This window comes from Hakea prostrata, chromosome 4 (genome assembly GCF_041222555.1).
Source record: "Hakea prostrata isolate BN-2017 chromosome 4, UWA_Hpros_2, whole genome shotgun sequence".
Lineage (NCBI taxonomy): Eukaryota > Viridiplantae > Streptophyta > Magnoliopsida > Proteales > Proteaceae > Hakea > Hakea prostrata.
Genome location: NC_142603.1, coordinates 16304395 through 16320014, shown reverse-complemented (window position 1 = coordinate 16320014; position 15620 = coordinate 16304395). Strand labels below are relative to the sequence as shown.

The 15620-nt window shown below is 38.2% G+C and overlaps 2 protein-coding genes across 2 annotated transcripts; both read left to right on the top strand.

The window, feature by feature from the left end:
- The first annotated feature begins 1922 nt into the window (after positions 1–1922).
- PEPKR2 (phosphoenolpyruvate carboxylase-related kinase 2) lies at positions 1923–6466 on the top strand. The gene is made up of 5 exons (XM_089152501.1): positions 1923–2047; positions 2187–2275; positions 2395–3360; positions 4928–5224; positions 5356–6466. Exons 3-5 carry the CDS (start codon positions 2589–2591, stop codon positions 5724–5726), a joined length of 1440 nt encoding a protein of 479 aa, XP_089008627.1. The 5' UTR covers positions 1923–2047; positions 2187–2275; positions 2395–2588; the 3' UTR covers positions 5727–6466.
- Positions 6467–8259: 1793 nt separating this feature from the next.
- On the top strand, positions 8260–9990 carry LOC149018184 (uncharacterized). Its single transcript, XM_089154300.1, has 2 exons — positions 8260–9439; positions 9554–9990. Exons 1-2 carry the CDS (start codon positions 8327–8329, stop codon positions 9965–9967), a joined length of 1527 nt encoding a protein of 508 aa, XP_089010426.1. The 5' UTR covers positions 8260–8326; the 3' UTR covers positions 9968–9990.
- Positions 9991–15620: the final 5630 nt, after the last annotated feature.

The window sequence follows — 15620 nt, the reverse complement described above, 5'->3', positions numbered from 1 at the left end:
ATAAATAAACATGAATGTTGTACAAGATTCGTTTACAATATTCAAATTTGAATTCAAATTTTTAAAAACTTGAATTCAAAAATTAAATTCAAAAAGTTGAATTCTTCAAAAAGTTGAATTCAAAAATCAAATTCAAACTATAACAGATCCGTTATGGTCTTTCAGGGTATTTATAGATCTTAGGAGAAGTTACTTTTAATTGTGTAGTAATGGAGTTCAAATAGAACTCTGTAATTGTTGCTAGCTTCTTGGGGAGAGGAATCTTATCCGCCAAGACAGTATTACTTAGATTATAGTTGTGGATTCCGATCTGAATTCTAGGAGTAACCCGACTTGATTAAAATCCTTATCCCTATCTTTAAGGAGGTTGGATACGATTCAAATTGTATACCTTGCTTAGTGCCTTCGTTTTATTTGTGGTCCGATCAAGGTTTGATCAGTCTAGTTCTTCTTTAGTTGACCCAAACAAGTCTATTATAAAATATCCATAACACGCGCCTTAGTGACCTATAAAAATTTACCCTTGGAAAAGTAAGTGATTTGACAAAAAGGGCCTAGAAAAATTAGGCTAAGCCCAAAAACGCTAAATCATCTTTAGATAAAAGGGCTCCATTATGAAGAGATGCATCTCTGAAGCCCAACCCATCTTGATCCTTGAACCTACAAAGTATCATCCGGAAAATCCAATGTAACTTTTCTTCCTCCCCTCTTTGACTCCAATAAAAATTTGCCAAACTCACCAAGTTTTTTTTTTTAAAGCACCCGCAATAAGTTTTTAGAAGTTTAATTGAGGTGCATGTAATCTAGGAGTCCGGATCAGCTTCCTCACGGGTTCCCGACACAAACACACGAAAAACAAAAAATGTTAAATCCGTGGGTCTTACTGTTTTATGTGGTCGGGAATAAAACACTTTTTGGAAAAAACAAAAAAATGTTTAAAATTTTATCCGTGGGTCTTACTGTTTTATGTGGTCGGGAATCAATCACACTTTTTGGAAAAAACAAAAAAATGTTTAAAATTTTATCCGTGGGTCCTACTGTTTTGTGTGGTCGGAATCAATTGGGGAGCACAGAATGCTCTCCCGATGGGGTGAGGATCGGATTCGTAATCTAGATCTAGCGCTTCAGCTCCAGAAAGAAAGAAAAAAAAATTAGAAAAGTAGGTTTTTCAATTCCATTTTGGAAGGCTGCGTATTTAATTATTTTCGAATATTAAAATTTACTGGCTTTATAGATTTTATGGGGAAAAATGCCGATTAATTATTTTCCCCCTTTTTTTAATGAAAGAGAGAAAATTCTATTAATTGATTACTTTTTCAACTTACACAAGCCGCGAGGGCTCTGGACTCCAGCTGACACACTCAGTTTTGCCGTGATCTATTTTTTTTTTCTTCTTCTTCTTTTTTTTGGTAGATTTTTCCGTGATCTTTAATTAACTAAATTGATTAAACTTCCCACCTAGTACTTTGAAAATGTCGAAAATTGCGCCATATAATAATACTGGAATTTACCAAAAAAAATAAAAAAATACTGGAATTAACAATTAACAAAAAAAAAAAAATCAGTTTTCATGGAAGTGTGTAACAAACTTCAAGTTACCTACCGTTACCAAACTCCACTGAATTCTAATCCAACTACCAGGAAGATATCATCAAGTTATCCCCTCAACGGTCCAGATTCGATGGCGTTCTATTCACGCGCGTAAAAGTCGTTGTTTTTACTGCCAGACTACTCAATAGATCCAATCCAACGGTAAAAACGTTCTTACCAAACATTATTCCAATCACACGTTGATAATTGTTTCTCGCAAAATACAGGCTGTTAGATCACAAAATTGTTGTACAAGGCACGTGTCCTGTCGGTGGCCCTACCATCCTGTCAATACTACTTTCCAACTCTTATGAGTTACACGACGGAGAGTCTTTGCTCCCCTTTTCTTTTCTTTCTCTGCTCTTCGCTCTTCCGATTCCCAATAGGACTCCACCGTCGGTTCGCCACCAATAATTCCTAGAAATCTCAGGATTTAGTGATTTTCCCGTAAATGAAGGTAATTAAGCTTGCAATTCATCTCGATCTATAAAGCATAGAGTTATGGTTAAATTTCTAGGGTTTCTGCTTTTGTTGATTTTAGGTTTTCTCCCGTCTCCTGTTCTGTGACGATCTTGAACGATTTGTGTTTTGTTTAGGGTTTGGCCGTGCATCATATCAGATTTGGACGATGGATTGCTGCTTCAAAGGTGTCGGAAGAAGAAGAACAAGAGACTCGTGTTCTAAGGTTTCTTAAGTGCCCTAATCAATTTTGATTATTTCTTTTGGAAGGGGAGGGGTTTGATTGGAGATGACTATGCATTTGGAGATTCTCCCAGTGAAATTTTCTCATTGATTGTCTTGCAGATTTTGTTTGGGAGACGGATGTTTCGAGGGGCCGTTGTTTACTTTAGTTTCAGTATAGTGTTACTAAGCAGTTACTAGGTTAGGGTTAGAAGCTATTAATTTTCAGCGCAAGAAGAATCTAACTAGGTCATTTTCTTGGGCAATCCGTTTTAGTTTTTCTTTCAACTCGGTACTCTCTGCGTCGCATATGTGCGATGGAGCTGTTAAGGAAGAAGAGGAAAGGAAGTGAAACGCAGTTTACTTCTTCAGATTTACCAGAAATTTTGCAACTCAGTCGTCAACCTCCGGCTTCGTTGTCGATCGCTGGCTCTCATTTTTCGCTGGAAGATTACTCTAGGCGAAAGAAGAAGTTGAAGGAACAGGTGGCGACAGAAGCCGTTGGCTCTTGTAATAGTAGACTAATTGGTGTTGTCACTGCCCCTGCTTGCGGTAGCTCTTCTTCTAATCCACATGGAAGAGGCCACAAAAGAAAGATCGGTTGCATTGATGCTGCTACTCAGTTAGGTAGGAAGAAGAAGATCGACCAGGAGTATATTTTAGGTGACGCAATCGGTCGAGGTAAATTTGGGTCTGTTCGGCTGTGTCGGAGTAAGGCAACAGGAGTGGAATTCGCCTGCAAAACTTTGCCTAAAGGGGAGGAGATTGTACATCGGGAGGTGGAAATCATGCAACACCTCTCTGGTCATCCTGGTGTTGTGGCCTTGAAGGCAGTGTATGAAGATTGTGACTGTTTCCATCTTGTGATGGAGTTGTGCTCTGGTGGACGATTGCTAGACCAAATGGTTAGGGTGGGCCAATACTCAGAGCACCATGCTGCTGACTTGCTCAGGGAACTAATCTTAGTCATCAAATATTGTCATGAAATGGGGGTTGTTCACCGTGACATCAAGCCTGAGAATATTTTGCTTACGACTGCAGGGAAGATGAAACTTGCAGACTTTGGGTTGGCCATGAGGTTTTGCAATGGTAATTTACTAACTGATATCATATCTGGGATGCATGTTGAGTGCGCTTTACTTCTACTGAGTGGGTGTCTGCAAAGTAACCATGAATTGCGCTTTTTAAGGCTTTTGGACCATGTATTCTTAGGTTTGTTAGTTTACTATTGATGCTTGCAGAATGGGTTTGGAAACTTTAATACTATTAGGGATGCGTTTTGTATTTCTTGGAGAATTATTTAATAATTGTTTCTGGTTATCTGGTTTTGGTGAAGTAGGACTGGTTCCAACGATATCTAGGTTCCAGGTTGAACAAAAATCAATAAAGTTAGGGGGTGTAGCATAGGTAAATCTTTACCCCCTAGTAACTCTTTAGAACATACTGAAATTAAGATTCCTCATCCTCCTATAATAAAAGATATAGTTCACCAAATTGTTGAGGATGGTGTCTTCCTATGTACTATACTGATTGTCAAAAAAGAAAAAAAAAATTTGAAGTTGTGTTTTTATGTTGCAACTGAGATGAATCTATTGAGTTTTGAGATTTAACTTAGTGATTTGTTTTTTTTCCCCTTTCAGATAATTTTTTTGGCTGAGGGTCTGTGCTGTTTTGGTTGTAGACTAGAAGTTGTTAGTGTAATAGTATGGAGTTGTTTTCTGTGTTGTCATTCAATGATGGACTTTCATATGAGTTTTGTTTTCTTTACATTAAAAAGGCACAGACATGGTGGTAGCTAATGCTTAATGAAAAATAATAGTGTGATCGTAATGTAATCTCAAACCAGAAAACCCAGCAGAGACTCGTATGGAGAGAATAACAGGTAAGCAGATGAAGTTGTTTATAGTTCAGGACAGAAAATTCTGAGAATTAAAGAATCAAAGTGATGTTCTATCGCTGCTTGGAATGCAGTAGGATAACTATCATTGTAGTTTGTAGACCATGTTTCTTTATATAAAACAAAATAAGAACCTTAGAGAAGATGTGGGCAGAAATAGTATATGAAATTTGAATCAATTTAGACCAATATGCATTGAAATGCTGAAAATAGAGAAACCTGAATACTATGGGAAAACTTGGGTGCCTGTATTTAAAGTGAATGGATAATCTGACTTTAGTTTATTAAGAGATTAAGATACAAAGTGTACGCGACAAAAGTTCAGGGTCCCATCTGCTGTGGTGTTGGAATCCACCAATAGCCACCCATGAGAAGCCATCTAACTGAACCTGAGAATCCACTCAGGAAAGCAGAACTGAATCCACATTACTTGCAGAAATTAGTCTCGTTGGTGATTGTTTTGATAGTTTTGGGAATGTAATCAAGATATATTTTTGAACTTGACAATTAATGTAGTGAATATGATTTTTTTGTTTGGTTGACAAGAATGTAGGGGTAAGAAGTTTCATATACAGAATTCTGATGTTAACTAGATCTGTTGCATGGTTAACATTGGACTGTATAATCTGCAGCTATAGAACTCAGTAACAGAAGCAGTTAGCTTTCAGAAATTTGTATGAGACATTTAACTTTGTGAATTTCATATGGTCCAATTTGGGTTGTATTGAGTTCTTACTTGATAATAATTGTTTTTGACAGGTCAAAGATTGTCTGGCATAGCTGGTAGCCCAGCCTATGTTGCCCCAGAAGTTCTGCTGGGGGATTATTCAGAAAAGGTTGATATCTGGGGTGCTGGTGTTCTTCTACATGCTCTCTTGGCGGGCACCCTCCCATTCCATGGAGACTCTCAAGAAGCAATTTTTGAGGCAATCAAGAATGTTACTCTTGACTTCAATGGTGGGGTGTGGGAATCCATATCTCAACCTGCTAGGGATCTAATCAGGAGAATGTTGAGAAGGGATGTTTCTGCAAGGATAACTGCGGATGAAATACTAAGTATGGTTATGTTTCCTCGATGTTTTAGTTTCTCTCTTGTATCCTATTATCACCTTGTTGATTTTCTTTTTATAGCAGAAGTGAAGTTTCTTTCTACATCATTTTGTTTAACACAGTGGTTTTCATTTCAGGACACCCGTGGATCTTGTTAAACACAGAGTGTACATTGAAGGCACCAACAATGAAGACAAAGGTTAGACATCATGAAGGAGCTTTCTCTTGCCAACTCAATGTTGTTCGCAGAGAAGTGTCGGAGAAGTTTAGGATTGGCAGCGGAAGCGTCAATTTCAACTCAAGTCTGGTTTTATCATTGGATGGTACAGATGGGAGGACGGAGGCTAAGGATGACTGTAGTTTCATTGATGCACTTGCAATGGCAATTTCACGTGTGACGATTTCTGAACCAAAGCGAAGCAGATTATGTGGCCCTGCCCTTCCTATCCAGCAGGAACATTCCTCTAACATGAAGGCTAACAACCTGTGTACAGCTTTAGCTTTTTGAGTCTGCAACATAACAGCTAATTTCACTACCCTTCGAGGAACTGGAAGATTACGTAGCTTTGATCCACTGAAGATTACCTAGCTTTGATCCACTGACTTGCACTGCAAAAATTCATCATGATTTAACTCTTACTGGAATCGATGGTGACTGGTTCTTCGTTTTGTCTTTGTTTGATGAAAATAATCTATGCGAAACATGAATTTTGTCTCTTTCTTTTATTGTCTCATGTATTCCTTCAGCCTGACCTTAGAAGCTGAGCAAACTGATGATGTATATATTGAACTTGTAAATAGAATGGCAGGCTCTTGTTTAGCTCACTGCCCGCCAATTGGATTAGTTAATGCAGTTTTAGTTAAACAGTGTCCTTGGCCTAAGGTCATTCCTCCGGATACAATTTTCTGTTTCCCGGTTTTTAACTCAGCTACCTTTGGTTTCATATTATCGACCACATTAGTTGTGTATAAGGTCAAGGTTGTTGATTTTGATTCTTGGATCTGCAATCTGATAATTTGTCTCCAAAAGCTCACAAATTTGGACACACACACACAAAAACCTTTTGTGAGGTTGTTTTCTTCAATGAGGATGGGTAGATCATTTTCATCCTTATAAACAGACGGAGCGTTAAGGCATGTGGTCCTTGGATCATGAAGTTAGGCAAATCCACTTTCTTTGCCTTGCATTCCCAAAATCCCTATCCTACACGGTGAATGAAATGCCCTGAATTCAGGGGATGTTTCTCCGGCCACACAGGTGGAATCCTAGAGACTTGAGAGGTTCAAAATTAATAACGTTGAAAGGATTGATGAAAAGGTTCATTTTACTTGCATTTCACGAAGACAATCATGATGGCATTGCTGAAATTGCACTCTAAATTAGTTCTCTTATGCAGTCTACTCCTTTCCTCCCCTTCATGATATTTACATCGTGTATTCTCAAATGGTAGGGTTTTGTCTTCTTAGCTTTCAACAGTAGCAATTGAATACGCTTACTCTGATTAGACCTGAAGTCATGGCATGGATTTTGCGCCACTGGCAAGAAGGGGAAAAGATTCAGTAGCTAGTAGGAACCAATCACAAAGTTGCAGCCACTGTTGAGTGATGAACTCTTCCTAAGTAGTTACCCAATCTTGTTTGTAAGAAAAATGGAGGGCTACCTAAATTAGAAATGGAGAACCTATTTAGGCTCTTTTTTCTTCAGTTCTTTCTACCAGAATGAAAAATGGTTGGTGAAATTTGTCAAAAATAAGTTTGGTATATCAAAATAAAAAAATTAAGTGAAAAAAGAGAAAGAAAAAAAAAAGTGTGGTTTTTTACAAAAGAATATGTATTAAAAATTTATATTATAAAATTTTAAATAAACTTTTGTATAAATGTAAAGAATGAAATTCTCACCATAATTCATAATAGACAAAAAGCCTATAATAGATTTTGGAGGCTTTTCTGTTATTTTAAATAAAAATAAAATTGATAATAAATACTAAAAATTTTAAAATATTAAAAAATTTCAAAATTGAAAATGATAATTGATATAAAAGAGGGGTAGAAATCGTCTACGACCTAACTTCCAGCGGCCATCTAGTCGTTCAACGGAGAAATATCTTTGTGTCATCTTGGTCTCAGTCGTTCAACGTAGAAGGACCGGAGAAGACGATTCCGAAAGTTCGATTTTTTACTTCCGTTCCGTTCGAATGAATAGAAACCCTGGTTTAGGTTTTATATTTTATTTTATTTTAAAAATTTTAAGAAACAATAGACCCAACCAAACCGGTCCAATGATAATTTTTTCATTTAACCGACCTAAACCAGCCATTAAGGGTCAGCGGCTGAAATCTCACCCGCTGACACGTGGCGCCCATGGCCGCTGGAAGTTAGGCAGCAGACGACTTCTACCCATAAAAAAGAGCCTTACTTACTTATATGTCACTCGAACAATTAACAATCTTCGTGATTGTACATGTGAGGTTTCATATCCCCATTGGTCATTTCAAAAACCAGATCGACAGTAAAGAAAAGAAAATCCTATAAGCAGTTAAGTAAACGTAAAGTTCACATGCACTTATCTCATTTGCTTCATTCATGTAAAATAAATGCTCAGGATTGTTCAAATTCAAAAAGTGCAGTCATTGGATCGAGATGAGATTTTTCGATTTCGACCATCAAAAAACAAGAGGAAAATATCGAAATCTCAGTCTGACGACTGTAATTTCCGCTGAACGTGTCCTGCACATAAAGCTCAATCCATCATCCACCCCCGGGAGTACAGACAGGTGAGGAGGTGGAGCTTTCATGTCTTCAGGCGAAAGAGAAGGGTTCTTTGAAAAACCAACTTCTTTTTGCTTAAAAAGCTTTTTTAACTTTATTGGTAGCCATGCACACCCGGATGCTGAGGTTCCGCTGTAATTGATTCTACAGTCTCTCTTTAGTGAAAAAGTCAAAACCATGAGTCAGCCCCGGAATCTGATTCAGAGGATGATTTGTTACTTAAATACCTCAACAAGATTTTCCTCACAAGGTTCACATCCACAAGGAGACAACATAGCAGACCACCACAGTTTAAGGCGTCAAAACCAGGCGCACACAAACATACATCCTTCTTCCCCCATGACTTGTTCTTTTTCCGCCATGACCAAGAACGAGCTCACAGAGACTGATCATAATTACCTCAAAAAGCCCTTCAAACAACGCAGATCCTCTTCAATTTCTTTCTACTCACCTAAGCTCTCTCTAATCATTCTCGTCACCTGTTGCATTATCTTTTTTTCGCTTCAAACCCATACTTTAATACAATCCATACACTCTTCCCCATCATCTTCTTCATCATGGGCTTTTCTACGCAAATGGGAAAACGTCATCAACTCTACTGGTTACTTCACCAACTGCTCGCTCGAGGTCAGAGCCATGACCACCAAGTTACGTGACTCAGTCACTTTCCTCCCGCTAAAGGATCTGAGGTACTCAGACACTGCCTTACAAGGTCACACATGGTTCATGAGTTCCATGTATGATACTCACGAGGAAGACGAGGTTCAGTACCAGCACTTCCCATCTGAGGCGTCTAAAGGTAGACTACTCTGCATACTGGGTCACGATACACACGATGGGTCATGGAATTCCTATGCCTTGGCATGGCCAGAAGCACTACCCCACAAGGCCACTCTCTTAAAGGGCATCACCTTTGTCTCTTACAACCATTACAACTATGACAACATATGGCATGGCTTATCAGCTATGGTTCCGTTTGTGGCGTGGCACAGGACGTTTGGTTCTTGCAGAGTCCCCAACCGTTGGATTCTGTATCACTGGGGTGAGCTGAGGACTAGGATGGGTTCTTGGTTGGATAACCTTATGGAAGCCACCTTTGGCAGCGCCCTTAACATTGAAGGTTTTGATGGGATCGAAGGGCCTGCTTGCTTTGAAGAGGCAGTTGTGATGAGGCACAATGAGGGTGGGATGTCTAGGCAGAGGAGGATGGAGGCTTATGATTTGTTGAGGTGTAAAGCAAGGGTGTCCTGTAATGTGAGCCTCGAGGGTAGGATTGCAGAAGTTAATGAGAAGGGAGTGCCCGTTATTGGGCTGACACTGTTCATGAGGACCGGAGCAAGATCTTTTAGGAATGATTCTGCTGTGATTGAGATCTTCCAGGGAGAATGTCTCAAGGTGGAAGGTTGCAGGGTCAGTGTTGCTTATTCCAATAATCTCAGCTTTTGCGACCAGGTGCGGATCTTCAATGTTTGTTTTTAATTGCGTATTGAACCATTTGTAAATAACATCGTTTCACATTTATTGGACATGCAAATCACTGAGGATTCAATTTCGTATTGTCTTCAGGTGAGATTGATGAGTTCTACAGACATATTGGTGTCTCCACACGGAGCCCAGTTGACAAACATGTTTTTCATGGATAGGAACAGCAGTGTAATGGAGTTCTTCCCCAAAGGGTGGCTGAAACTAGCTGGTGTGGGGCAGTATGTATACCACTGGATAGCAAGCTGGTCAGGGATGAGGCACAGGGGTGCATGGAGGGACCCCAACGGTGATGAGTGCCCCTACCCTGAAGATGATCGCCGCTGCATGTCCATCTACAAGGCTGGCAAGATTGGCCATAATGCTACCTTTTTTGGGGAGTGGGTGAGGGATGTTCTCCGTGACATTAGGCAGAGCAAGATGGAACAAGTTTCAAATTCCCACATCAGACAGCGGCTAAGATCCACCGGCTGCGCCTGTGGACAACAAATTAAATAGAAGATGTAACCTATAAGCATATTTCAAAGGTAATTTTGATTTTCACTCAAGATTGATTTGTTGAATTTGATGTTAAATGAATTTGATGCTTCATTCTATGTAGTTGTGAACTGCAACATTTCTTTAACCCCCCCCCCAACCCAAAAAAAAAAAAAAACCTGCAAAATTTCCCCGATCAACCCCAAAGAAGAATTGTTGGCACGGAATCCTACTCGTCCTTCCTTGTCAAGTTCCTGGAAAACACGTGCTCGACCTTAGGGGTCGAGGTACGTCTCCAACGAGCAAGTTAGTACTAATGAGATATGATCACAACTACACAATAGAGAATTCAAGTAATTGATCACACAAAATATGAATACTTAATTTCTTATGCCAGCTTGTGGTATTTATATAGTGTAAGATAACAAAGTTAGATTCGGAGTATAACTCTAGGAAAAGTTGTATTAGGAAAGTAACTCTAGGAAGAGTTATTTATCTGACTTATTCTTTTGGGTAGTTGACAGATGATAGAAGTTTACCTTGATCGGGTTCCCTTAACACGATGGTCGGACTGGCCATTATCACTATGGTCGAGACAACTGTATTAAACCCACTGGTCGGACTGGTCAGGGAAGAATGACTACTTTAGTCATTAACATAAGCCCCTCAGTCCATTGGAGTCGAGGACACTGTGTTCAACCTGAGGGATTACATTACTCCCGTGCAGGGTGTCCTTGATCAGTATGATAGTCCGATATTTGTGCCCAATAGTTTGCGAGGAACGTCTCCGATGATCGAGTTAATAGAAGCTCATAGCTATAGGAGAAGAAAACAGTTTGAAGAGCTCTCAATGCTAGAGAGAGTAACCTAATAGTGCGTACCTGATAATGATGAAGGTGTGAGTATTTTTAAATTGTAGAAGAGGTTACCTTAACTGTGCAGTAATGGAGTTCGATTGGAACTTTTTAATTGTTGCTAACTTCCTGGAGAGAGGAATATTATCTGCCAAGAGAGTATTACTTGGATTGTAGTTGTGGAGTCCAACCTGGACTCTAAGAATATTTCAAAATACCCGACTTGATCGGAATCCTTATACCTATCTTTAAGGAGGTTGAATATGATTCAAATTGTACACCTTGTTTAGTGCCTTCGTCTTATTAGTGGTCTGACCAAGGTTTGATTGGTCCGGCTCTTCTTTGGTTGACCTAGATAGGTCTATTATAAAATATCCATAACAAGAAGCAAAAGGTATAGTACCCTAGCAGTTGAATCATCTAGAATCTGCTCGACTGGGGATTGCAGGTACTAATGAATTTGCGTTCCCAGTATTAAGATCCCTGCAATTGCAATGCTGGCTTTGTTCCATGGATTTGAGAATGAAATGCTTACCAAACAACGTTTTCCAGAGTCCAGAATATGTTCTTGATCATCAATGCATTCCGTAAGAGTAACGGTGAGAGGTTTATATGATTGAAGAGTACTTTCCCTGTGTGAGCGACTTCCTAGTTTAGAGCGTTTCTTTAAATGGTTGAACCTCTTTATCATATATACTCCTAGGTAATAAAATGGAGGGGGTAAAATTGAATAGAAAGCATGATTTTTCTTCTTGTTTGACCATTCTTTAGCATAATGGTCCTTTTCATGACAACAGTAGCATGCATTAGGTCCAATGCTGGTCATGGGAGCCTTCCCTTTGCACTTAGACCTAGAAGGCCCCTGATCCTGTTGAGAAGCTGTGGAACTAGATCCAGGGGGCTTAGTGGTGGATGTGATATGCACACCTTGCAGTATGAAGCCCAGGAGGTTCTATTGAAGCTATTCTTCAAGTTTCTTAAGATCTCCTTCAAGCTCTTAAGCAAGATTTGATTTTCATTCATGTTCTCCACTAAAACAAGCTGTTGCAAACTACAAACGGCAACAACGGTTTAATTGTTGCATGCCCACCCCAAGCCTTCAACTTCTAATCCTCTAAACCAGCAAACCTTACTTTACCACCATCTCTTAACAACATCCACAAACCCATCCCCATAGACTAAACCAACTGTCAGAATTATCCAAAAATCTGATTGAATACAACCCAAACACTTGTAACAAACCATTTGACTTCGGTTGAATTCTAATCAGCCAAACCCTATAATTTCCACTATTCTCTTTCCGTATCCCTAAGTGGCCATCAAATGAATTCCAGCTACTTGCCACCATCAAAATATCACAAAACAAATACTATTAGGCTCCCTACACTCATTCGACATAACCCACCCTCAAACCCTAGGTCTTACCAACCCGAGCTCTAATTTTGGCCTATTTGAACCTACCTGTTCATAATAGAGACTGAAATTTGGCCTCTAGTTGGTCTCCTACCAATTCAGAACAACATCAGTGGGCCCATAGTAATCCTAAATGGAGTTTCCGAACCTGTGATTGCACTGTTGGTGCAAGGGAAAATGTCATTTTGGATTATTTAAGGACACCCACATGAAAGCCAGGACATAGGAAAGGTGTTAGCTTATAGCTTCTTTAGCTTTGGGCAGTATGGATTTCAAACTAACTCATCCTGTTGGATTCATGTCTGCTCCTTGGAAAACCGAGCTTCTAAAATTTTAGAAGCAGAGGGTGGCATGCTACTATGCTTAACTCATATATACCTAAGTCACTTGGCCATAGAAAAAGAGAACCAAGTGGGTTTTCTTCCCAACTGGATACAGATAACCATATCAACATGAGATGTTCCCATTTAATGATTAACTCTCTGCATCAACTCTCCTGAAATCCTTTCTTCTCTTTAAAGCGTCAAAACCAACTTCCCAACCCCCCCCCCCATGTCTCCTCCTGTGCAAAAAAAAAATGTCTCTCATCATTTTGTCTGTGGCCTTTCTCAGAGGACCTTGGCTTGGATTTGAGTCCTGTTCTGTATCTCTGAAAATTTTATGTTCACATGCATAATTTTTTCTTCTTTCCTAGTTCTCAGTAGTTGAGTATATTTTGCACAACTATGACACAAGACAGTATTTTTGTGAACACCATGCTTTTTCTGCTTTTTCCAATTATATAAGTTTTTTTTGGCACTGCTAATCAAATCTAGGATGAGAACTATGCATTCCTCAAACCTTTGCTCTCTTGTTGTACTCTTCCCCCCACCCCCTCTTCCTCTTCCTTTGGGTAATGAGGTTTTTCTTCATCCCCAAAAAAAGAGGATATGTATTCCTTAATCAATCGCGAATAGTTATGAAAAATTCACTATGATCCACAATGTTTACCAGGCAGTTTATGAAAAATACCAACATGCAACTAAACAAATATGACCAACAAATGCCAAATCCATCATCAACCATACACTACATATAATGTTGTAAACAACTGCACTTGGTAGACACGGGTGGAGTGTAACACCCCACAAGGAGGTCTTAGGTTCAACCCTCCCTCTTCCCATAGAATTGATATCTAAAAAAATCATACTGATGAGTCAATGATATCCTGGTTAGTCAACCGAATGGACTTCACCTAGGCGATGTTGTAAATGTGCCTCCCCACATGCCTTAACATACTAATTTAAAATCTTGTAAAAATAAGAAATTGTTCAAATTGTTATAATGATTCAATAATGGAGACACAATAAAATTTGCTGCTTTGAACCAGAGATTTGATGTCTTTATAGCAAGTATCATTGTACTGAAAGTTAGAATAGCTATAAGAAGACATAATAAATGGATGTCCTGACCAGGCATCAAAGATAGAACAACTACCACAAAAGGGAGGGGAAAAAACAACACCACATATCTGAAGTTTTAAGCATACCAACTGAGAAATAGAGTAGACCCTTCCGATAAGAAGCATTTTTTTAAATTACCTGACCCTTAGAATGCATATTTGTACATTTATTTTCAACTTGCAGTTAATGTATGACTCCAAACATAGGAACAATTTGGACTCAATCAATCATCTTAGAGTCGAATTACTTGGACTTAATCCTACCCGGTCAAATAGAGTCAGAAATGCGAGTCACTACTAAATTTGATTCCAACAATCCCTACATTAAACTGAAATTTTTTCAAATTATCAGCTTAATATGGATTCTCCAATGTGCAAACTCCAAACATCTTTCTTAGCTTAAAAAATGCAGCCAACTTGAGAGACTTTGTAAAAATGCAAGCAACCTCATCTTCACTTCTACAATGGATGAGATCTTTCATTACGGGCGAATCAAGATTCTCCAATGTGCAAACTCCAAATATCTTTCTTAGCTTCAAAAATGGCCCACATATATTTGAAAAAAAAAATTATTGATAATAATATTTTTTTTTTCAAAATAGAGGTATATTAAATAAATTAAAAAAAAACCCACATGACTTCAACCCTATAAAGTGAGATGCAAACTAAAATTTTATTAGGTAGGAGATGCAAACAAATTTTTTTTTAGATAAGAAATACAAACTAATGATAATTAGTTACCTTACTAACTATAGATATTTTATTCATAATATAAAATCAAATAACAAAAATGGTAGAAGAAATAAAGAAACAGGGAATATAAAATCAAATAAAAAGAAAAAGAAAAACGATAAATAATTTGAGAAAGAAAAAGAGTACCTAATTGTCGAGAATTTTTTTTTTCTTTCCAAATTTTCCTTTACCCACACTTATAGAAAGGGAAGAGAATAAATTGGAAGAAATAACGGGAAGGGAATAGATAGGAAGAGAAGAGAGAGGACAGAGGAGACATGAGAGAATATATAGGGATTGAGGAGTTGGTTTCTAATTAAGAATTCATTATTGGTTAAGAATGAAAAATGATTTAGGGCGGGCGCCAAGACAAACGGCGACGATACCCGGGTGTAAAACAGACGAACGCACCCACAACACCAGATTGGGGGGTGAACGAGTTTCAAAAAGTTACATGCCACCAAATCGCGATCAAATAATTTTTGGATGATCCCGATTTCTTCCCAACCAACACTTAATTTTTAAATTTGCTCCATAGATTTGAATATATAGATTTGAAATCTCAGATATTTGAAATCTTCAGACTCATGTAACCAAACACGCCCTTAGTGAATTTTGTCAAAAATAAGTTTGGTATATCAAAATAAAAAATTGTTAGAAAATGATAGTGAACAAGTGAGGGAAAAAAAAAAGATTTTTTATAAAAGAATGTGTATTAACTATTTTATTCTCTTTTTAACTATAAAATTTTAAGTAAACGTTTGCATAAATGAAGATAATGAAATTCTCACCATAATTTATAATAAACAAAGTGTATTATAGATTTTGGAGGTTTTTGTATTATTTTAAATAAAATTGATAATAAATGCCAAACAATTTAGAATAACTAAAAATTCTCATAATTTGAGGATGATAATTCATATAAAAAAGAGCCTCAGTTAGTTATATTTCATTTCACTCGAACAATTAACAATCTTCGTGATTGTACACGTGAGGTTTCATATCCCCATTGGTCATTTCAAAAATCAGATAAAAATTCCCATGCATCCACCCCTGGGAGTACAGACAGGCAAGGAGGTGGAGCTTTCATGTCTTCAGGCGAAAGGGAAGGGTTCTTTAAAAAGACGATTTCTTTTTGCTTAAAAAGCTTTTTAACTTTTTTGGTAGGCAGCCATGCGCACCCGGATCCTGAGGTTCCGCTCTAATTGATTCTACAGTCTCTCTTTAGTGAAAA

Bases quoted from the DNA above. Each gene is read 5' to 3' on its own strand.
- PEPKR2 (XM_089152501.1), top strand. From the start codon at position 2,589: ATGGAGCTGTTAAGGAAGAAGAGGAAAGGAAGTGAAACGCAGTTTACT. The intron at 3,361-4,927 runs GTAATTTACTAA...TGTTTTTGACAG, and splicing joins GGCCATGAGGTTTTGCAATG to GTCAAAGATTGTCTGGCATA. The intron at 5,225-5,355 runs GTATGGTTATGT...TTTTCATTTCAG, and splicing joins AACTGCGGATGAAATACTAA to GACACCCGTGGATCTTGTTA.
- LOC149018184 (XM_089154300.1), top strand. From the start codon at position 8,327: ATGACTTGTTCTTTTTCCGCCATGACCAAGAACGAGCTCACAGAGACT. The intron at 9,440-9,553 runs GTGCGGATCTTC...TATTGTCTTCAG, and splicing joins ATCTCAGCTTTTGCGACCAG to GTGAGATTGATGAGTTCTAC.